Genomic DNA, 25,485 nt, shown 5'->3' with positions numbered 1-25,485 from the left:
TATTTCAGAATGTGACTGGAAATGGTAACTAAAGAGACTGAAAAGTGGTAATCAATGTCAAATGACATGCAGATGTTCCTTTATCGAAGCTGACTAATATCTTCATTTAAAAAAAGGTTAGGACACATTACACAGATGGAGATATGAACATGTGTGGACACAGTGAGAAAATAGCTATCTATGAGCCAAGGACAATGTGGCCTGGCCTTTCTATTTGCCGAGGAGCAAGCTCTCTAAAGAAACTGAACCTTGTCATTTGATCTTGAACTTGATCTAGTATCCAGAATAGTGAAAAAACAAAACTATATGTTTAAATAAGCTAACTCTATGCCAGGAAGAGCAAACCAACACAATAAATTAACAACAAAAGATAACTGGTTAACAATTAGATTCAAATAATCTTGTTTGTTGTTGGGGTATAAAATTTTGCTATTCTTACCCTTGTGTGCTCACCTCTGTCTTGTAAGGTAGATAAGTTACTATCATCTCTCTATAAAGGAGTAGAAACTAAAGCATTGAGACATCATGAAAAATTATGGAAATCACCATTTACCTGACTGATAAAATAATATCATCTGGCCTGAACAATATTTTAAATTTTCAAACACAAACATTAATACAATGAACACAAAATGCAAGACAAACCATTACTATTGCAATCCATGTATTGCTTTAAAATATTACAGTAATGATTTTCAAATATTTTAGAATGGACATAAAACAAGTTATTAAATCTATTTTATAGAAATTATTTTTTAAAAATCCTGGCAACATGCTATATTGTCCTTTGGCTATAAAGTCATGTTTGTTTTAGCACAATTAACCTAGGCTTCACTTGGCAAGATACGTTTATATTACAAAAATCTAATTTAAGGAAAATGACCTCACCCTTTCATATTTCTGGAACTAGTTTCATGAACCTTGACCTGTGTGTGAAGCCATTGATATGTATATTCCTTACTCCTTTCTACTTTTTCATGTCCAGTGGTATCCTTGTAGATAAATTCTTTGCCTGAGGAAGAAATACAGAACTTTTATTTGTTATTTAACAGATCAACCTTTTCATAAATAGTTAATTTTGGTATAAACTTTTCATCACAATTAATACAAACTAAGTTTATTATAGCTAAATCATTTATTATGTTTTTATTTCCTTTGATATTGTTACTACTAGTCAAGCAATTCTAGTTTTCAGTTCAAAGAAATATTAGAACCAATTTTCAGGGAAGCTTAAATTATGTTTTATTTCTTTATATTCTTTCTATTCTGCTAAATTATAAAATTAAATGCTCCTAACATGACAACAATTAATTTATCCTGCGTTTAAGCCAATCTCTGCACAGTAGTTAGAGAACTTTATATTATTTTATATGTGAAGACTAACCACTGAAATAATGAACCAATACCTTTTTCATAACTGGATTTATGGGTAAAGATAAGTTAACAAAAAGACTCAAAGGGAAGATTTAGAATTGCTGCATCAAGTTACTGTATATTAGTCTCTTCATTAGATTCCCAGAAGTTTATATACTTTTCTTGGGTGATGAAATTCAATGCTGGATCGATGAATATGGTGAAGGAGAATAGTGAGGACTCAATGAACTTGGGCTGGAGCGATAGCACAGTGGTAGAGCGTTTGCCCTGCATGCAGCCAACACGGTCGACCCGAGTTCGATTCCTCTGCCCCTCTCGGAGAGTCCGGCAAGCTACCGAGAGTATCTCGCCCGCATGGCAGAGCCTGGCAAGCGACTCGTGATGTATTCGATATGCCAAACACAGCAACAACAAAGTCTCCAATGGAGATGTTACTGGGCCTGCTCGAGCAAATCGATGAACAACGGGGTGGCAGTGGCAGTGGCAATGAACTTACTACGCTAATACCTTATATAATTTTGATATGTAAAGATTCCTTTAAAACAATTGAATTTTGAAATCAAACAAACGAACAAAAACAAAGAAAATAGCATGTGCAAACATGGGAACACATACACCCACCCACACCCACACACACACACACACACACACACACATCTTCTACATCTTTCTGTTTCCAAAACAATAAAACAATCTCCTTGACTTGTGTAAAACGCTCCATTCAAAAAGTTTTCCTCAACACCAGAGTTAACACTGAAACCCTAAGAGGTTTTAAATCTGAAAACAGCTAAGCTTCTAAACAATTCCTCAGTAAAGATGAAAGATTTCACTGCAAGGGTCTCAGTCATATTAACCAGTTTAACCCTAAGGCACATTGGTAGATTGGCATGAGCTCAGCATAAGAAACAGAACAGTTGCATTGGTGAGTTGGATGGAATATACTTAAAGATATTGCAATTAAAATTCTGTAGGAAGTAATCTTGTTTGTGCTAACTGATTTTAGGATTACTCTTGTCACTGAGGAAAAAGTAAGATTTATTCTTTGAAGTTTGCAGAAGGTCTGCATTTAGCATCTTATGTAGGATCAATAACGGTGACCTGGACTATTTAACTGATACTTATCAGTTTCAAGTCATGCTGCCTAATAAATCCTTTTAGTTTTACAAGAAACATCATTCTGCCTGCAGATTGAAGTGAAATCATTTGCCTATTTACACTATTTTTCTACTTTACTGGTCTTGCTTCATTAATTTCTAGTACCATAAATCCTAGAAAAAAGATCTCTGATTCTTGGTATCCTCTATTTACTCTTGTCTACACAGAAATCTTATTTTCAGGTTTTTGAGCCACACTGTACAGTTTTCAGGGCTATACTCCAAGCTCTGTGTGCAGAGATAATCCCTGGTAATACTCAGGGAACCATAGTGCAGTTATCAAACCAGTGTCAGCTGTGTGCAAGGCAAACCCCTTACGTTACCCATGTGTTACCTCTCTGGTACACCACAATATATATAAATTTATTTAATCAATCATAGTACTATTAAAATACTCTTATTTTAGTAATTTAGTAAATATAGAAATATATTCCACAAAATATCATTATTCAAAGACAATGGTTGGACAAAATTTTCAGACATTTTTGAAGTTCTATATATATGTATTTAATGTAACATCATTGGAAATTATAGATATATGGTTCTTGCTTTTATACAACTGTATGTATCCCATATGTTCCATGTTCTTTTGTTTCTTTATTGAGGTAGTGATTTTTCAATACTGTTAGCGATACCTTTGTGCATATATCTCAGTCACACACATATATCAAGTGCCTACTTCAAATCCTTTTCAAACAGGAATAACTATCTTGGTTGTATATTCTACTTTTTACTAGAACAAATTTACACAGTGCAATGGAAATACCATCCTAAATAATTTTATTGTTTATATACTTGTAAATATTAACACCATCTTTTTAATTGAATCACTGTGAGATACACAGTTACAAAGCTGTTCATGACCAGGTTTCAGTAACACAATGTTCCAGAACTATCCCTCTACCAATGTACATTTCCCCAGTAATCCTCCTGCCTCTCAACATGATACTATTCATGCCCATTCATTTATAAGAAAATTTCATGACTCCATCTTTCCTAACAGCTGCATAGTATTCCATTGTGTAGATGTACCATAGTTTCTTTAACCACCCGTCTATTCTCGGACATTCGGGTTGTTTCCAGATTATGGTTCTTGCAAATAGTGCTGCAATGTACGTAGAAGAATAAGTAGTATTTCTGCTGTGTGTTTTTGCACTCACAGGGTATATTTCCAGGTGGTCTTGATGGGTCAAATGGGGGGTTGAATTTCTAGGGGTTTTTTTCTTTTTTTTTAGGAATGACCATATTTTTTCCCCAAAAGTCTGCACCGGTTGGCATTCCCACCAACAATGAAGGAGTGAGGAGAGTCCCTTTTTCCCCACATCCAAACCAGCACTGGTTATTCTTGTTCTTTTGAACATGTGCCAGTCTCTGTGGTGTGAGATGATCACATTGTTGTTTTGATTTGTATCTCCCTGATGATTAATTATGTTGAGCATTTTTTTTCCCGTGTGTTTTTGCCATTTGCATTTCTTCTCTGAGAAAGTTTCTGTTATTTCTTCTCCCCACTTTTTGATTGGGTTGGATGTTTTTTTTCTTGTAAAGTTTCATCAGTGCCTCTTCTATCTTGGATATTGACCCCTCATCTGATGGGTATTTGGTAAATAATATTTCCCATTCTATGGCTATCTCTTTATCTTGGTCACAATTACTTTTGGGTTGCAGACACTTCCTAAATACTTAATGATACCATTTAATTAACCTAATTTCTTTCAAGTAGGATTAAAATTACATATCTCAAACTACAAATATCTCTGAGAAATCAATATAATCCTTATCAGGTAATTTTGAAAGCTTTCCCAATTTACAATATGCTATATGAGGTTACCCATTATACTGAATTTTAGGTTCATTCTGGGATACTATATATCTTAAAATTGTCATAAATTTGACAAAATCTGATTTGTGTCTCTACAGTAGTAAGATCGAGCATGATTATTAAATATGGGAAAATTACTATATATTTCTGTTATCCCCAATTATTTGCTGAAGCCAAGTATTTACCTTTTTATTTTCAAGTAACCATTCATGATCCTTCATCCATTTTAACTAGTGTAATATTTTCTACTTCCTTCTTCTACTAGATTTTTAGTTTGCACCCTAATCACAAAGGACTGTGTTTGCTTTTCCCCTATGCAATGCATTTATTTAACATCTTCTAAATTAGACAATTTCCCATCAAAATGTATAGGCTCATTTCCCAATTCAATAAGCTCATAAGAAGTAAAATAATGGGCTGGCGAGAGTACAGCGGGTACAGTGCTTGCCTTGAATATAGCTGACCCTGGTTTGAATCTGTCACCACATATGGATCTATGAGCCCTTTCAGGTGTGATCAACGGAGTATTGCCAGGTATGGCCTCCCAATAAAACAAAACAGATTATTTCCTCATACATAATTGTTTTAATACACTTACATCTCTATTTCTTCACTTTTTAGCCACTCGTTCACTTATAACAATCTGACAATCAAGTCTTTCTCCGTCTCTCCCCTCCTCTAAACCTCTGTCCTTCCCCCCACCCCCCAACTTCATGTTCAGAATCAAACCCAGGGTTCTATACAAGCAAAACATGAAGTTGATTGCCCTGCTGTGCCTTATCTCCTGCTCAGATTTGGCTGAATTAAATTGTCCTTTGTAAAAAGGTTTAAACATTTCCTATTTGTTAAACACATTTATCTTTATTTTTCTGCTAAATTCAAATGTACAGACTAGTTCCTTTTTCTTAAAATGAACTTCCCATCCCCAAGAACTTTGGACTAACAAATTTCATGTGTTCTTTAAGAATTACTTAGAGAATCCTTTAGGTATTGGCAGTTGTCATTCTACAATAGTCTAGGACATCCTGTCCTTGCCATCAAGCCACTCATTCAACCCCCATACCTGAATTTTGCAGATTTGTGATGAAAGTCAGTTTGTGGTCATCAATTATTATCTCATGGGACATGCAGCAAAGAAAATCAACAATTACCTTACTTCTGTTCACGTATCCAGTTAAGCTTCAAAATCACAGCTATTTTCCCCCCTTAATCATCCTACTCAAGTCTGTTTTGTCTACTGAATTCCCGATTCATATAGCAGGACATGTTCTGAAGTCAACCTTCTCTCCTCATTCTTTAAATACCACCAGGTAATCAGAAACTAGGTTTAGTCTACTGGCTGATTATTTCACTATTAAGTAATTCTTCCTTTCCCACTCTACTGTCACCATTCCACTGTGGGCTCCATTTTGATGAAGAGTTAACAGGTATGGTATTTACATGTTAACATGGTGACATATTTTCCAAGTCATGTTTCACCAATCATAATAAAAAAAAAGTACCCCTCCGTATAAGCCCAATGACCTCAATTATATTAAGATTCCAACACTTTGTTTTGGACTCTCTGGCCATTAGTATTTTCCTCTCCTGTATTTTAATGACTCATAAAAATAGTGTTCTACATTCCCCTCTAGCTAAGCTATTCTAAGTTTTGTCTTTTTTTTTACCCCAAACAAATACATTTCTTGAACTAGTAGATAAAGCTCAGGCTTTATAGTTATTATCATTTACACTTCAGTCCACTGCAAGATAACTTCCTTACATACAGCTCTTCACACTGAGATCAATAGTATTGTTAAATCCTTGAGTTTTTTCCAGGTTTGTACCTCTGTGATTCCTCTACAATATTATACACTGTTACCTACTTTTTCCTCCTTGAAAGGTCTGTTTTCATTAGATCACTGTGAAGAATATCTAGCATTCAGGCTACATAAGGCCTTGTGAAATCATGTGGTCTGGTCCAGGTACATGATGGAATAGACATGTATACTTCTCTTTGTTTTCAGCTGCCCATTTGTATTGTGTAGAGATTAATGATGCTATGAATTTCTAGTGGTCCTTGACAAAAAGGTTCTCACTTCTGCTTGAGATTTTATCTCATTATTCCTTGTTTTTCTCTAACATCTCTTATTCTCCTTCAAGTCCAATTTTCCTTGACTTCCATTAAAAATCTCAGCATGCACTGTTTACAATAGTCAGAATCTGGAAACGACCTGAGTGCCTGAGAACAGACAACCGGTTAAAGAAACTTTGGTATATCTACAAAATGGAATATGATGCAGCTGTTAAGAAAGATGAAGTTATGAAATGTGCTTATAAGTGATTGGTCATGGAAAGTATCATGCTAACTGAAGTGAGTCAGAGAGGGACAGACATAGATTGACTGCACTCATTTGTGGAATATAAAATAACAAAATATGAGAGGGATATTCAAGGACAGTAGACACAAGAGCCATGAATATTGTTCCATAGTTAGAAGCCTGTCTCATGAGCTGGGGAGAAGGCAGTTGGAATAAAGAAGGAATCACTAAGTCAATGATGGTTCAAGGAATCATTTTGGATGGGACATATGTTGTAAAAATAGATAAAGGACTACACAGGATAGCCTCTCAATATCTATATTGCAAACCATAATGCCCCAAAGTAGAGAGAGTACATTTTTCTGCCATAGAGGTGGGGGGTGTTGGAAATGAGGTGGGGGATACTGGGGACACTGGTGGTGGAGGGATGGATGTTTGATCATTGTATGACTGAAACTCAAACATGAAAGCTTTACAACTGCATCTCACGGTGATTGAAAAAAAAAATCAGCATGCTTTTCTGGCCCCATCTTAGCTAAAGTCTTCTATGAAGATAGTTGTTCATTTAAATTTCGCTCCTTCCTTCCTCATTATGAGATTTATACCCACCCAAATCATTTTAACTTAGGCATCCCATAGATCACTTAAGCCAAATATTAACAAAGTGAAACTTATATAAATTGATTTTACAGGTTCCTATAATTCCTCACTATAGTTCATGCATAACTCAGAAATCAGAGTGAGTTACTGAACCAGCATTCGTTCTACCCTCCGAAAATTATTTTGCTTCCTCATATTTACTCTTCAAAAGTCGTGGACTTTCATTGTCATTATTTGCATTCATCTCCTATTAATAATTATACTAGACTTATTAATTGTATTTCTGATTTTACCTTTTGTCTTGTTTCCAAATATTTCCTACACCAAAAGTAGTCTTTCTATAGTACAATTCAATTGTTCTACTTCATAGATTAAACTCCTGTATCTCCAAGTATTGTTAAAATTTCCTGAATAGAATACAGATTGCGCATAAATCTGCAGACATATCTTTAAGGCTACTGATTCAAATCTAAATATATTATACTTGCCCCAAATGTTCTCCTTAACCTAACCACTCTATGCTTGGGATAACCTAATTTATCAAAGGTGTTATTGCTTGAGATATTCAGGTCTTAGTTTAGAAACTTTAAATCATATTTTTTGAAGCAAGCTCCCTGGTCATCCAACACAGCTTTCATATGTAAGTTAGATTAGAAATGTTCTCCAAAATATCCTATAGATATCTCACCATATTTATTTCATTACTCTTTACTGCCATATTCATGATTCTGCTCTTTTGTATAAAATTAATGCTTAGAGACATTTTAATTGTTACATAGTAGGGTAGGATGGTGCTCAAGAAATACTGGTGAAATAAAGTTTTATATAATTATCATAGATGATTGATGGTCTCTCAGTGCCCAATAAAAGTTGAGCCAAAATGTAATTTGTATCATGTAGACAAACTGTATGTTGTGAAGAATAACATGTCTACACATGACAAACTTAATTACTATAACAGAAACATCTCTAAAAAATCAGAAATAGATTAGAATACAAATTGACACTAAAGGTAGCAAAACTACCTCTTCATATGAGATTATTTCATAAAAATCCATGATCTATACAATTCTAGAGGGAAGGAGTTCAGCTTTAAGAATTGTTTCTTAAAATTTTAAAAAATTAAGTTGTGGAGCTAGAGCAATACGGCAGCTGTTTGGTTGCTTGTCTTGAATGCAGAAGACTTTAGGTTTCATCCCTGGGACCTCAAATGGTCACTTGAGCCCTGCCAGGAGTGATCCCTGAGTCAGGAGTAAGCCCTGAGTACCACTGGGTGTGGCTCCAATACCAAAATAAATAAATAAAAGTTCTTTTTAAAATTAAAGAAAATATTTTCTTCATGAAAAGTAAAATAGGTGTTCATTAATACCATATGCTTCCAATAAATCAGTTTTCTAAATTTTCAATAGCATATAAAATCTCCCTTTCTATACAAAGGAAGATTATGATTTCATTATACTTTCAGGCATACACAAAAAAGAAATTAACTATTTATTCATTTAACACATATGGCAACTTTCCCACGACTATTTTCTTTTCCCTTAATGGTGTTTCTCAGTAATACAATAATAGAATACTCTTGATTTCATGGATGGAGATGAGTTCATTTCTTTACCAAAAGCTTTTTGAGGACACGCTTGCATGCTAGACAAAATGTCTCATGTGATGGAAATATTTTAGTAACTTTGATAAATGACTGATTCTATATATCTAGTGCAGGAAATACAAAAAATATGATTTATGTTATAAAGCATAAATGGTCTGTGTGTGCCTATTAAAATTCGTTATTGCATCATACCTCCCAAATAAAGCACAAATAAAATTGAAGTCTGGCATAAATTTTATACTAACAGAATTTTTAAGTTCGTTAACATCTGTATAAATACTTGTTGATAGGCTGTTTATGGCTTCTTCCTTAACCAATCCAATCTGTTGTTGGAAAGTTGACAGCATTGGCATGAAACCAATAACTTTCTAAGAGCCATTTATGTGTGACAAGCAACATCCCTATTCTTTAAAAATATATTTAAATATATATGTAATTGATCACTTAGGAAAAATGACTTCATGAATAAAGAAGAGAATTGTTGCTACAAAAGTTTAAAAACAGAAAATTTGGGAACAGAGCCAATGCTTAATGTAAGGGTTAAAGGTTAACTACAACACTAATCAGTCCTTTACATATTTCACTGTGTTTTATGGCTCAGAAGGTTAAAAAAAAAGTCCAAGTATAGTTTCTGACATTTGAATTAATTTTCAAAATTTGTCTGTTGGGGGATAGTAAATGAAGTATATGAATGGTCTTTATGAAAGGAAAGAAAAATGAAAGTGAGTTACTACATTCTATCTTTTAATATACATGAATTTTGAAGAATGCAGTTTTTAAATACAAAAATGGTAAATTTAAATGAATCCCTTCAGAATAACAAACATTCTTTTCACAAAGTGGATATACTTGTTCCTGTTAACCAATTGTAAGTGTTTTGTGTATTAACTTAGACACAAGTTGTAATCTACCTGCTAGATTAAGTTTTCAGAAGATATTATTCAGTGAGTGGCATTCATCTCTTATAGTGTAGTAGTAAAACTTAGCAACATTATAAATTGTTCTCCAGTTTCTGCTACTAGAGCCACATAGCTCAGAAAAATAAAACTGTTAAAGTTATAGATACTATTGTTTAAGGTATTACCAAACTTGCTGTTAACTAAGACTGGAAATAGGGCAAAAATACTCACCTTGGGCACAACATTTCAGTTCACCAAATACACATTTATCAACTTAAGTGTTAGTGTAATATTTTAAAAATAAAAATCCATGAAAAAATTTACAATGAAGAAAGTACTGATGTTTCAAATTTAGACTGTTAGTCTAAATAAGTCTTAAGTGTTAGTGTAATATTTTAAAAATAAAAATCCATGAAAAAATTTACAATGAAGAAAGTACTGATGTTTCAAATTTAGACACTAGAGTGATATTACAGTAGGTAGGGCATTTGCCTTGCACGTGGTCAATTGGGTTTTGATCCCCCACACCCCTTATGGTCACCAGAGACTGCTAGTAGTGATCCCTGAGTGCAGTCAGGAGCAAGCCCTGAGCACTGCCAGCTGTAACCCAAAAACCAACAACCAAATCCAAAAAAACTAAATTTAGGAATCATTAAATTATCACAGTAATGTGCCATTATTTTGGACTCTAAGTTAAAGTAAAAAATCAATAATACTGATCCTTCACTGCCACAGACATCCCCATCAATAAACATGATGTGTTTAGATTACCAGGCAGTAGCTATCTAAGAACATTCTCCACTATTTCCTTTGAATCTGTTACATCATTTAATTTTTCACTGTATGAGACCTTGGATTTGTGACATGTAAGAAAATCATTGTAGAATAGATTAACTTAGTTTATAAATGTGGAGCATATATTCTAATTATCTGCCTAGGAAAGAAGTTACTCATAGTAAGTTGGATTTTTCACTGTCTCTCATTGACCTTTAAAAACACTGACCTATATTTTTCTATATTTTCATAAATTTATATGACAATAATATACAATAGAATACATATAGTATAAAATCACACAATGATATAATAATTGCAGACACTTTAGTATGTTTCAAAAGTAAGCTACACTATGGATAGCCTTTATCTCAAGTGTCATGATCTGAGTTGTACCGATCCTTCAGGGGAAACTATCTTAATGTCTCTAAATTCAGGCCAAGGTCAAGGTTCCATAGGGTCACTGGCAGGAGGGGAGGATTCCAGGATTTACCACAGAACTAGACAGCGCAGTTTTCTTGGGATATGCTCAGGAAGTAATCCTTACCAGAATTCTAAATTTGCAATAGATATTTATTTTTTTAATGTATTTTATTTCATAATATATGAGGATTTTAGTGTGTCTTTAATAAAGAAAAATTAATTTCCAAAGATAAGAAGGATACACAGTCCTAATTGATTTGAAGTTATTTCAAATAATTTTTAGCAATTGCTCAGTAATAACCATGAAGGAGGTTCCATTGACATGATTCTCTCCTATTTCACTCTCTCAATTTAATTATCCTTGGAAAATATTCCTTTATCCAACCTAGACTCCCTCAGGGAGTGTTAATAGAGTAGGTCATCCAAACTTGAGCCCACCCGATAGAATAATGGAGAGTCTGAGGGTATAAGAAGGTTGATTTTCAGGTATTATGTCCATAGTAGTCATGTAGTCATATATATATATATATTAGTCATCTATTTTTTTGTTTGTTTGGGGGTATAATTTAGACTTAAAAGTCTCTGTCATATCAAATTAATTCCATTTTTGGGTAAAAAGTTTTCACTATTATTCATATATATATGTATTAGTTGAAGGCAAAGTGAATAGTCTGTTTCATAAATTGGATTTATTTCAAAAGAAGAGAATTAGCTGATACATCAATAGATTGGTGATAGAAACAATATAAAAGTAGTTACATATTATTACATAATCATTGTTTGCATTCATGACTATAAAATAGAAATGCTCATATGTCTAACTGAAGAACACACATGGTTACATAATAAATAAATTTTGCTGGCATTACAAAAAGGAAATAAAAAGTTTTTGCATTAAAATTGTAAATAATAACTCAAAATAATTATCTTTCACAATTTGGCTGATAGCATATTAGAGACTAATAATTACATTTTGCCCAAATTATTATTTTCCATAGACAATGATTGGCATATCAAATACTCTCCCAGACACAGTAACAACAAAGTCTCCAATGGAGACGTTACTGGGCCCGCTCGAGCAAATCGACGATCAACGGGAGGGCCTTTACCTTTTTACCTTTATAGACAATGATTTATCAGGTATACCTATAGCCTATTTAACTTTTCTAAGCATAATTTCATTAATATGAATTGTTATCTTGTTTATCTCCCCAAATATAATTTTATGTAACATAAATTCATTTATATATGAATCAGCACTATTATGGATTTAGTTGAATAAATAGTTAAGGAATTACTGACTTTTCCCATGTCACAGGAGGAAGAAATACTGTTGATAGACTGCTCTTTCCTATAAAATTAAGTTTTAGCCTTATGACATATTTTTTATATGCCTAATGCAAGCTGCCCCATTTTTTTGATCAGGAACTGTGGTTGGGGTTTGATGCTGAAAGGACTCTCAAATGGGCAAGGCACTTTGCTCAACATATGCTTAATATTTCAATTCACAAAACTTAATCAAAAATATAGAATATTCATGAACAGTTGTGTTATCCTTAAGCAGGTTCAAGTACTTAATTTCAAAACTCAGAAATCATTATAATTATGTAGCTATAGAAATTACATAATATATAAATCATTCAAATATAGTGCATTCGAATGTCTTAGCATTAAGTGAGATTACTCAAATAAATATTCCATGTGACCAGCATCAATTAAAAAATATAGGTTCTTGTTGCTGTTGGGCATTTGAGAGCTAGTCTTTATTTTTTTTTACTTTTTTCTTTTTTCTTTATTTATTTTTAAATTTTTTATTAGTGAATCACTGTGAGGTACAGTTACAAACTTATGAACGTTCGTATTTCAGTCATATATTAACTGTTTACCCATCCCTCCACCAGTGCCCATTCTCTCCACCTATATTCCCAATATCTTTCCCATCACCCACACCCCATCCCCCCCCCCACACTAACCCGCCTCTGTGGTAGGGCATTCCCTTTTGATCTCTCTCCTTTTGGGTGTTGTAGTGTGCAACAGAAGTACTGGGTGGCCATCATGTTCGGTCTATAGTCTACTTTCAACAACCCGAATGGTTGCTCCCAACATCCTTAACTTGGTGTTCCCTTCTCATCTGAGCAGCCTTTTTCTCCAGCATGTGAGGCTGGTTTCCAAGCTGTGGAGCAGACCTCCCAGTCCTTATCTCTACTACCCCGGGAGTTAATCTCCCATTCTGTTACTTTATATTCCACAGATGACTGCAATCTTTCTATGCCTGTCCCTCTCTTTCTGACTGACTCATTTCACTTAACATAATACTTTCCATGTTGATCCACTTATATGCAAATTTCATGACTTCATCTTTTCTAACAACTGCATAGTATTCCATTGTGTAGATGTATGTACCAAAGTTTCTTTAACCAGTTATCCATTCTTGGGCACTTGGGTTTTTCCCAGATTTTGGCTATTGTAAACAGTGCAGCAATGAACATACAAGTGCAGATGTCATTTCTACTATACTTTTTTTGTCTCTCCAGGATATATTCCCAAGAGTGGTATTGCTGAGTCAAATGGGAGAACTAGTCTGTAGTAGGAACTTTACCAAGGCCGGAGGCATGGGGGGATAGGAAGCAGGGTTTCAGGGTGTGTGTGTGGGGGGGGCAGGAGATGGGTGTGTGTGGGGGCAGGGGTTAGGGGTGAGGTGACACTGGGACAATGTTAGAGGGAAGCAGACACTCTGGTAGTGAGTATGGTGCTGGAATGTTTATACATTAAACTATTAAAAGTACTGTAAATGACAATACCTAAAATATGTTAAAATAATAGGCTCCTTTGATATAAATGATAGGAATCATTTATATTTTATGGATATAGTATCTCTGTTGGTATAACAAATACAACCTCCACTTTTAAAGGGATAACTATATATGCAAGGTCATGAATATATTTTTCACATTATCTTATATAAATTATACTTTTTGCCTTTTACATTTAGTGTTTTTAAGAATTCACAATTAGATTTTCACTGTAATCGTTTAAGAGAGATTTCTTGTAAAATGTATCCATTCCCTATCGACTTAGAATGTGATATACTTCTTCTCCCCTCTGTAAAGAAAGATGGCAGCCACTTGGGAGCCTTGTGGAAAGCCAGGTATGAGCCGGTGGTGACGGGGTGACTAAAACCTCATGGGAAAGGGGGCATTCCTGGCTCGTCCTTCACGCCCTACCGAGGTCACCAGTTGCCCCCCACGGGTGGCTCTCCGGCACGGCCATGGCCCCAGAAGCACAAGGACTTAATGCAGAGCCCAGCAGCTTGGAGCAGAAAAGTGAACGGACTATGCCTATGCGTTAATCCATGCCACCATGTCTGCCCGGAGGGGAAAGGGTGCTGCTCCCTTCCGCCTTCTCCCATCTGGAAAGAAAGATGGCAGCCGCTTGGGAGCCTTGTGGAAATCCAGGTATGAGCCGGTGGTGACGGGGCGACTAAAACCTCATGGGAAGGGGGGTGTTCCCGGCTCGTTCTTCACACCCTATCAAGGTCACCAGTTGCCCCCCACAAGCAGCTCTCCGGCACGGCCATGGCTCCAGAGCACAGAAACCAATCTCTTAATTATCTGACTCTTAGCAGAAATACTTCCAGAGTTAATAAGTAAAATAGCAGAAACCCAAAACCGACATCTTTCAATTCTTGAACCTAGCTGTAGAAAGCAAATCATTTCACAATGCTTTTTCAGCATGTCTGATTTGGGGCAGGGGGTAAACTCTAAATAATAATGGTGCATCTTTTATCGAAACAATGAATCTAGTCAACGTAGGTAGACTGTTAACTAGAATTCATCTGCCTCATAGGCATTGGGAGGGTGGGGGTGGGGGGTTATTGGGGTTCTTCGTGGTGAAAAATAAGTATTGGCAAAGGGAAATGTGTTTGATATTTGCATGACTGAGACCTAAACCTGAAAGCTTTGTAACTTTTCCCACAGTGATTCAATAAATAAATAAATTATAAAAAAGAATGTGATATACTTTATAATGTTAAGTATAAAATAATGAACCTTAATCAGATGTCCCTGTGACGTATTCAATATGCCAAAAACAGAAACAACAAGTCTCACAATTTGTTGTGAGACGTTACTGTTACCCGCTCGAGCAAATAGATGAACAATGGGAGGACAGTGCTACAGTGCTAATCAGATGTCATTTTTTATGGGCGTTTGCCTTGCACGCAGCCAACATGGCCGACCCGAGTTCGATTCCTCTGCCTCTCTTGGAGAGCCCGGCAAGCTACCGAGAGTATCTCGCCCGCACGGCAGAGCCTGGCAAGCTCCCCGTGACGTATTCGATATGCCAAACACAGTAACAACAAAGTCTCCAATGGAGACGTTACTGGGCCTGCTCGAGCAAATCGACGAACAACAGGAGGGCCTTTACCTTACCTTTACCTTTACATATTACTATATTCTACTTTATAGTTACTCTACATTTAATGCCATAACTTATTATATCATCCATATCATAATATATCACGCTATTTCACTGTCACATTTGCTTCAGTTTAATGGCATATTGTGGTATTTTTCCACTTTATTCACCATTGTGTGATCTAGTCGGGTATTAACATATTTTGGCAATGAATTTTTTTTTGCTTCTCATTTTCAACAACCATAAATCAGTATCTTTGGGGATTAATTAAGATTGCGTAGTATCCAAGTTTAATTATGAAGAACTTCAGTACCTGAAATACCTCAAATTTAGTATCTGAATACATAAATGTTTATACATTTTCTATAAAATTATTGGCATAATTTTATAAATTCCTTGATAAGATCTTTTACATTTTTTGTGTTACATATCATTTAGTATTTGAATAAAAAGTTACATTGCAATTTTTTCCTTTCTGCCTGGTTTCCTGCCAATAGAACTAAGTACAAAGGTTAAGGGGGTTGGAAAGATAGTGCAGGTGATTCTCCTGTACAAGGGTAACCCTGTTTTATCCCTGAGCATTATCAGATGTGATCTCTGAGCACAGAGAGTTCTAAGCCTTAAGTACAGACAGGTGTGACCCAACACTACCTCATATGACACACACACACACACACACACACACACACTGGTTTAATATTCATTTGGTATGATATATTTGTCAAAGAATTTGGTCAGTTCTTTCAATTTTTTAATTTGTGTCATTGTTAATACAGTTTAAGTCAGTTTCCCTTGTTATTTCAACTATTTTAATTCCTACTATTACTTATGATTCCTCTTAGCATTTAAAATCACATTACCAAGATTCATCAAATTAAGCTGGAGCGATATCACAGCAGTAGGGCATTTGCCTTGCACGCAGCCGGCCTGGCCGAGCTGGGCTCAATTCCTCCGCCCCTCTCGGAGAGCCCGGCAAGCTACCGAGAGTACCTCGCCAGCATGGCGAAGCCTGGCAAGCTCCCTGTGACGTATTCAATATGCCAAACACAATAACAAGTCTCACGATGGAGATGTTACTGGGTCCTCTTGAGCAAATCGATGAATAAGGGGAGGACAGTGCTACAGTGCTACAGTGCATCAAATTAATTTTTAAAATCTTTACTGATGTGTTGAACTCATGGGATACAATTCCCCTATTTTATTAATTATTCGTATATACTTTATTTTTTTAATAAATATTGAAAATTAAATGGGGATTTGTCTAGAAACATTGATTAGAACCAGATTATGAAAAATATCTTATACCATGGCATGACATTTCAGCAAATTTCCTTAAAATCTTTTTTTATTGAATCACTGTGAGATAGACCCTTATAAGGTTGTTCATGATTAGGTTTCAGTCAGTGTTCCAACACCCATCCATCCACCAGAGTACCTTTCCCAGAACCAGTGTCCCCAGTTTCCCTCCCATCTCCCCAAAACTCCCCACCCTCAGCCTGACTCTATGGCAGGCACTTTTCTTCTCTTCCTCTCTCTCTTTCTCTCTCTCCTCTTTCTCTCTCCTCTCTCTCTCTCTCTCTCTCTCTCTCTCTCTCTCTCTCTCTCTCTCTCCCTCCCTCCCTCCCTCCCTCCCTCCCTTTTGGGCATCATGATTTGCAACACAGATACTGAAAGGTTATCAGGAATATAATGTAGATTTTGAATTACTGCTATTTTTAAGAATCATTATTTATTCATAACCTTTAGATATTTTATTTCAGCAAAATATTTTAGTTAAATATAGTAGCATTCATTGACATATTATTAATACAATATTCAGATAATGTAGCACTGTCCCCCCATTGTTCATTGATTTGCTTGAGTGGGCATCAGTAATGACTCCATTATGAGACTTGTTGTTACTGTATTTGGCATATCGAATATGCCACGGGAAGCTCATCAGGCTCTGCCATGCGGGCGGGGGGGTGGGTGGAGGAACTGAACCCGGGTTGGCCGCATGCAAGGCAAATGCCCTAGCTGCTATGCTATCACTGCAGTCCTATTCAGACTTGATCACTTGATCATGTGACTTCCCGTTAATTATCGATTTGCTTGAGCGGGCACCAGTAACATCTCCATTTGTCCCTGTCGCGTGCTAGTGTAGCCCAATGGCATCTGTTCGTTCTGGGAACACGAAGAGCCTCAAACTGATCGTTCAGGGTCTTGATGAAGAAGTCTGACCATCTGGTAGGTGGGTGTCCCATGGAATCCAGTCGGTAACGGCTCTCGTCCAACAGTCGTTTCCAAATCTCATTACATGTCCAGCCCATCTGATTTTTGATGCCTTGGCAAACAAGACAGCGTCCCTGATTCTTGATCATCGATGGAGGTCTGAACTCTGTATTCTTTCTCTCATTTGAGTGAAACGTGATACTCCAAGCATAGCTTTTTCAATTCCTCTTTGGGAGACCTGAATAGCATTCTCGTCCTGTTTTTGTACGGCTCAGGTCTCTGAGGCTTATGTTAATGCAGGAAAAACAGTGGAATCGAAGAGATGTGCCTGGAGTGGGATGTTCTTTGTCCTCTTAGCTATTTCTTCGACGTTCTTGAAGGCATTCCAAGCCTCTCTCTTCCTCCTGCGCAACTCAGGTGCCAGGTCATTTGTCATGTTGACTTCTTGACCTAAGTATACTTAACAGTTGCATTCAGAGATGGTCGTTCCATTCAGAGCAAATGGAGTTTTAGGAACGAGGCTCTTTCTCATAAACATTGTCTTCGTGAGATTCTGCTGTAATCCCCCCTTTCCACACTCACGGTTGAAGTCGGCCAGCATTTGTGTGGCTTGGCTAATGTTTGGTGTTATTAGAATGATGTCATCAGCAAAACGGAGGTGGTGTAGTTGCCGACCATCTATCTTCACTCCCATTCCTTCCCATTCCAGTTGTTGCATGACGTTCTCAAGGGTGGCACTGAAGAGTTTCGGTGAAATGGTATAACTGTGCCGAACTCTTCTCTTGACATTGATGATCACTTCTTTGTAGAATGGTGATATCTTGGTAGTGAATCCGTAATACAGCTCACGGAGGATCCTGATGTATTGAGTTTGAATGCCCTGATTGGCTAGGGCTTCAATGACCGCTTCCGTCTCAATAGAATCAAAGGCCTTCTTTAAATCAATGAACGCTGACAGAGTGGCATCTTGAACTCCCGAGAAACCTCAATGAGCTTGGTTATCGTGTGGATATGGTCGATGGTGCTGAATCCTTTGCAGAACACGGCTTGCTCACATGGTTGTCCATCATCTAGTGTTCTGCCAATCCTATTCAGGATGACTCGAGTGAACAGCTTGTAGATGACAGACAATAGGCAGATTGGGTGATAGTTGCCAATGTTGTGGATGTCTCCCTTCTTGAACAGTAGTACAGTCCTGCTGGCTTTCCATTGGGACGGAACCTTGCATTCAGACAGGTAGCGTGTGAAGAGTCGAGCCAGCATATTGATGAGTACTGATGGCAGGTTCTTCAGGTGTTCAGGTGTGACCTTGTCTGGGCCGGGTGCTGTTTGTTTCTTAACTGACAAAATGGCGTGTCGAATATCAGAAAGAAGAACATTGGGAACAACATATCCATCCTGTGGAATTTGGCATGTGGGCAGGTGGACATGGCTATCAAAGAGATCTGAGTAGAAGTCATGGATAATCTTCTCCATTGCCCTTCTGGAAGATGTGATAGATCCATCAGGATGTCAGAGGGCAGTCATCTTGGTCTTGTAGTTGGCGAAAGACAGGCGGGCTTTTCAAATGCTTTTACTGGCTTCTGCTGCATCTACCAGCACTTCTGCTCTTTTCTCTTTGAGGTCTTCCTTTATCACATCTCTGCACTGCTTTGCAAGCTTGGACGTTCGCTTGTGGCTGCCTGAGGCATGCGTCAAACCATGTTGGCGAATAAGCTCCTATTCAGACAATATTGCACATTATTTCAATCCTTAATAAATTTTTTGAGACTTGAACTAAGGCCAGTGCAAGGTACAGTCTTATTAATGTACACTATGTGCGTAAGAATAATGTATATTCCTCAGTTGTTGAATACTCGATAATTCTTCTTTAGGCAAATCTTAATAGATTGCTTTATTAAACATATAACATATCCTGCCTGATAATTTGCATATTTGTATTATAAGTTGGAGGAATGAGGATGGTTGGAGTGATAGCGCAGCATTGGTTGTTTTCCTTGCATGTGGCTGCCATGGCCAAGCCGGGTTCGATTGCTCTGCCTATGAAGAGCCCGGCAAGCTACCGAGAGTATCTCACCTGCACAGCAAAGCCTGGCAAGCTTTCCATGACATATTCGATATGTCAAACACAGTAAAAACAAGTCTCACAATGGAGACATTACTGGGCCCACTCAAGCAAATCGATGAAAAACAGGAGGACAGTGCTAGAGTGTATTATAAGTTATAGAAATGCTAAAAATCATAATCTAGGAAAAGACACATAGCATAAGATTTAAAATTGCCAAAAAATAAAACTCTAAATAATAAATTTTGAGAGAAATATTGGGACATAAAAACCATGCTCATAGCTTACTCTAGACTTTGTGCTCAGGGGATCACTCCCATTGTTGCTCAGAACATTATAGTGCAAGTCAAGCACTTTAGTCCTTGTATTCTCTCTCCAGGCCCAAGTTTAGAATTTTCAACCACTCCTTGGTACTTCTTTAAATTTTGCCTTACCTTATTGCATTTTTTAAAACTTTTTGAAACAGTTTGACTTAGAACAAAATTAGGAGAAAGGTAAAGAGATATTTTCCATTTACTCTATTCCAACACATAAATAATCTCTCCCTTAACCAGTATGATAACTATTTCCTGCCCCTATGGTATGATAGTTACAACTGATGAATTTATATTGAGACATGTAGTCCTTCAAGGTAATTTTTTACATTAGTGTTCTTCCTTCGATGGGTTTGGATAAATCTACAATGACAATGTATCGGTCATAATGGTATCTTTATAAAATAGTTCCATGGATCTAAAAATCTGCAGTGCTCATCTTTCATCTAATTTTAGTGCTAAATAATTGTCTCATTTGTCACAGTTATCCATTCACTTACTGAAGCACATCTTGGTTGCTTCCGTGTTTTGGTCAAGATGAATAAAATTACAATGACACGTGTGGATTATTTTGGGTGAGAACATGTTTAGTTGGTGATAGGGAGATTGCCTAAGGGGGCTGAAGTCCTTGGGTTTGATCTCTGGTACTGTATAATTAAACATCGCTCCCCACCCCCAACCCCTTGACTCCAGTACTGTCCTGAGTGACTCCAGTGTTCCTTAGTTATGATGCAGGCACCAGCATTTTCATCACTTGGTTAGATCATAGAGCCATCTAACTTGTTTGGCCAAGGATTAGGTGTGGTCTCTGGGCCTCCTCTAAAACACTGCTTGGTAAGCGACTCCTCACCAATAATAATAATTAAAAAGTTTAGTATTGTAGTAAGCCTCCAAGCTGTCCAAATTTATTTCCAAGTTGACTATTATGATTCTTTTCTCCTACTAGCATTGTTCTGAATGAAAGTTTTGTTGTTCCACATCCCATCATAATTTGGGATTAGTATTCTGCATTTAGTATTCTGTATTTCCTTAATAATAGAGGAGGAACAACTTTTCACATGTTAATATATCATCTGCATGTCTTCTTTGTTGAACTGACTGCTAAGGTCATTAGTCAATTTAATCTGGTTGCTGGTCTTATTTTCTGTTGAGATTAACAATTCTTTGTATATTTTGGATAGTATTCCTTTATCAGATAAGTGCTTGCAAAACTGTTTCTCCCAGTTTGTAGCTTTTCTTTTCATTCTCTTGACCTTATCTTCAGCAGAAAAAAATTTGTAGTTTTAATAAAGTCCAACTACTCAAATATATTGTTCATGTATTGTGCCTCTGGTATTGTATTTAAAAAGAACACACAACCATATCTAAAGTTACCTAGTTTTTTTCCTATGTTAACTTTCAGAAGTTTTACGTTTTTAATTTTATGGGTTTTTAAATTTATGGGTTTATTCACTACAATTATTAATTTTTTGTGAGTGGTATGAGATTTCTGTTTAGATATTTATATTTTTTAATGTGAATGTCTAAGGGTGTTATAACACTATCTTTGAAAAAATCTATCTTTATTTCATTGTATTAATTGCTCCTTTGCCAAAAGTCAATTGGTTATAAATGTGAGGATCTACCTCTTGTCTGTATATTATGTTCCATTAATAAACTTGCACATTCTGTTGTCAATACCACATCTTGGTAATTAGCTTTAGTGTAAACCATAAAGTTGCATAATATTATCCATTTTTGTTCTCCTTAGTATTGTTGCTTAGTAAGGGTCTTTTGACTCTCTATACAAACTTTATAAACAGATTGTTAATATCCACTAGACAATACCCTACATTAGTTTAAGTTATTGATCAAATTTAAAAAAGAACTTATATCTCACCAACAATAATTATATTCATGAGCCTGGAATATTTATTTATCCATTTATTTAGTTTCTCGAGCTCGAGCGGGCCCAGTAACATCTCCATTGGAGACTTTGTTGTTACTGTGTCTGGCATATCGAATACGTCACGGGGAGCTTGCCAGGCTCTGCTGTGCGGGCGAGATACTCTCGGTAGCTTCCCGGGCTCTTCGAGAGGGGCGGAGGAATCGAACTCGGGTTGGCCATGTTGGCTGCATGCAGCGGTAGGGCGTTTTCCTTGCACGCAGCCAACATGGCCGACCCGAGTTCGATTCCTCTGCCTCTCTTGGAGAGCCCGGCAAGCTACCGAGAGTATCTCGCCCGCACGGCAGAGCCTGGCAAGCTCCCCGTGACGTATTCGATATGTCAGACACAGTAACAACAAAGTCTCCAATGGAGACGTTACTGGGCCTGCTCGAGCAAATCGATGAACAACGGGAGGGCCTTTAATTTTTTACTTTATTTAGTTCCTAATTTTTTCATTAGAGACATAGTTTCTGCATATATACATATATATAAATATATAACATATCAATTTAGATTTGATTCTATTATTCTATTTTTGCAGAGCAACATAAATGGATTAGCATTTAATTTCATTCATTCTTTGGTGCTACATAGGAAAACAATAGAATTTAATGTGTATGAATGTTAAATCTTCTAAGTTTATTAAAATCACTTAATTTCACAAGTGATTTTCTTCTACAATCAAAAGAAAGAGTTAATATTTGTGAAGAAATAAGGATTTAGAAAAGTTCTTAATCTAGAAAGCACCCACTTGCTTGCAAAAATTCAGGAGCGTTCAAAGCCTATCTTTATGTTCTTTTCTCTATAGTTGGTAATATGAAGGCAACCAGTGAGTTTTGAGTTGCTTGAAATTACAGATGTTTGCTATGTTCACAGGGGTCAAGAATGCCTTTTACCATATTGTTTTGATTGATAGGAGTCAGGACACAGGAAGAATTTTCTAAATCTCCCAGTATTTTTGATCAAGGGAGTCTTTTTCTTTTTCTTTTGTGACCACATCTGGTGGTGCTCAGGACTTACACCTGGTTCTGTACTCAAGGATCACTACTCTCAGTGCTCAGGAACCATATGAGGCAACTAGAATTGAACCTGTCTTGTAAGACAAGTGCGCTAACTACTGTACTACCTTTCTGGACCCTTATGTGAGTCTTAAGTAAATTTTACATTTATAATACTTTGTAGAAACTACAAATGACTGTCTTTGGTGTAATTGAGTAGATACTGCATAATATTAACCAGATGCACTGATTTTCTTCAATTAAGATATTTTTGTTTAATCCACCTACTGAGTTTATCAATAACATATCATTTTAATTACTTTACCAGTATAGTTTTTTTGGAAGAGAGTGTGGGGAAGGGTAGTGGGGGCACATCCAGCAGTGCTCAGACCTCACTCCTGAATCTGCACTCAGGGATCACTGTAGCACTGTTCTTCCATTGTTCATCGATTTACTCAAGCAGGCCCAGTAACGTCTCCATTTTGAGACTTCTCGTTACTGTGTTTGGCATATTGAATACATCACGGGTAGCATGCCAGGCTTTGCCTTGTGGGCAAGATACTCTTGGTAGCATTCTGGGTTCTCAGAGAGGGGTGGAACCGAACCCGGCTCAGCCGGGCTAGCTGCATGCAAGACAAATGCCCTACCACTTTGCTATTCGCTCCAGCACAGCGGGTAGGGCGTTTGCCTTACACACGACGGACCCAGGTTCAATTCCCAGCATCCCATATGGTCCCCCGAGCACCGCCATGAGTAATTCCTGAGTGCAGAGCCAGGAGTAACCCCTGAGTGTCACCAGGGATCACTAGGGGTTCAGAAAACCCAATATGTTGCCTGTGGTCAAACATGGGTAAGGCTCATGGAAGGTAAACGGCTTACCTGCTATACTATCACTAGGGTCCTCTTTATCCATCATTTTTTATTTCTAAAACTGCTACCCATTTTTTTCAAATCTTTCTAGTCACAGTGTCTTCTTCCTTAAATACATTTCAAACTCACTTACATGTACATATATATCTAATAAATTTCATTAAATTGAAGATGGTAGTTCATTCCATTTTTTTAGTATATTTGTTATATTCACAATTCCATTGATAACTTTGTGGTAATGTGGTGTTTAATAAGTAATTGTGTAGATACTGCATAATATTAACCAGGTGCACTGGTTAATATTATGAGAAACGTTTATTTTTTTTTCTAAGAAACATTTATTTCTTACTTTAGGACTTAATTCCCATGATGCTTAGTAAATGTATTGTTCTATGATTTCTAGATACATATTAATGGGAATTTTTAGAGATATGAGTTTAAACTATTCAAATTAGAATTATTTTTAATTCTTTTTCTAAATACCAAAGTGCATATACCCATTACCCTAGAGAAATAATTCTTATGCAGTCACATACTATAGCTATATATGTCATATTTATTTTCATATTTTAATACTTAATCATTGCTAAACAAAAATATATTTAAGGAGCACAGCTTAACTGTTTGCTATAAAATATGTAATTAAGTATTATTGTAAACCTAATTAACATATCAGTTAATTACCATTATCTAGGTAATTCATAATAGCACATAAACTCTACCTCACTAATAACTTTTCAGCATTCCATACTGCATTACCAGGCCTAGTCATCATAATTATCATGCTGTACACTTTAGGTCTCTACACATGTTCATCCTTATGTCTGAGTTTTCTTATAATTGCTGATTTCTTAGAAAATTTCAAAAGGGTAATTACCAGCTTTAACTTTTATTAACAATGATTTGTAGGAGCAATGTTACCTAACTTAACCACTCACAATAAAGTGACAGTAAACAAGAAACTGTAGCACTAACAAAAGAACAGACAAATAATATAGAATAGAAATCAAAGAAATAAACATGGGAATACCATCAACTAATATTTGATAAAGGAAAAAAGGCAATAAAATAGAGAAATTATTTATTTTCAACAAATGGTGTTAGAACAACTGGATAGACACATCCCAAAATATCTAAATACAGACTTTATATTTTTATAAGAATTATTATAAAATGTATCATAAATCTAAATGCAAAACAAAAATCTAAAACATTTCCAGGATGCAACATAGTAGAAAGGCAAAGTGACCTTGGTTTTAGTGATGACTGTTTAGATACAATTTCAAAGACATAATGTCAGAGATGGGACTCTGTGCCAGGCTGTTTTCACTGGGGGCACCCCAGAGGAGGGCGGTTATAGCCCTCCCTGCCCCAAGGAACCCAGCCCTGGCAGCCGACCTCCAGTACCCAACCGCTGGCATGCTCTAGGCCGCTTTCCACACGCTCGGGCCGAGCCTCACATATGAGTGAACATATTCTTGGATACATCATAAGACACTCCCTACCCATTTTCCATAACTACCACACCATATTTGATGGGATTAAGACAGTAGGCAACAAATCATAGAGGGAAATATACTATATATATATATATATCACTTAATCACTTAACTTCCCGTTAGTCGTCGATTTGCTCGAGCGGGCGCCAGTAACGTCTCCATTTGTCCCTGTCGCGTGCTAGTGTGGCCCAATGGCATCTGTTCGCTCCGGGAACATGAAGGGCCTCAAACCGATC

At 36.5% G+C, this 25,485-nt stretch overlaps 1 protein-coding gene across 1 annotated transcript in view; it reads right to left on the bottom strand.

Moving 5' to 3' along the window:
- The window catches only part of LRRIQ1 (leucine rich repeats and IQ motif containing 1), a 246,312-nt gene that overhangs the window by 35,204 nt on the left and 185,623 nt on the right, over window positions 1–25,485 (bottom strand). Inside the window, exon 24 of the mRNA XM_056116978.1 lies at window positions 889–1,012. Within this exon, the coding sequence (XP_055972953.1) occupies window positions 889–1,012 (124 nt within the window). The remainder of the gene's footprint in view (window positions 1–888; window positions 1,013–25,485) is intronic.

Source organism: Sorex fumeus, unplaced genomic scaffold, assembly GCF_029834395.1.
Source record: "Sorex fumeus unplaced genomic scaffold, SorFum_2.1 ptg000003l, whole genome shotgun sequence".
In the NCBI taxonomy this organism is placed as follows: Eukaryota; Metazoa; Chordata; class Mammalia; order Eulipotyphla; family Soricidae; genus Sorex; species Sorex fumeus.
This window is presented reverse-complemented; position numbering and strand designations above follow the sequence as displayed.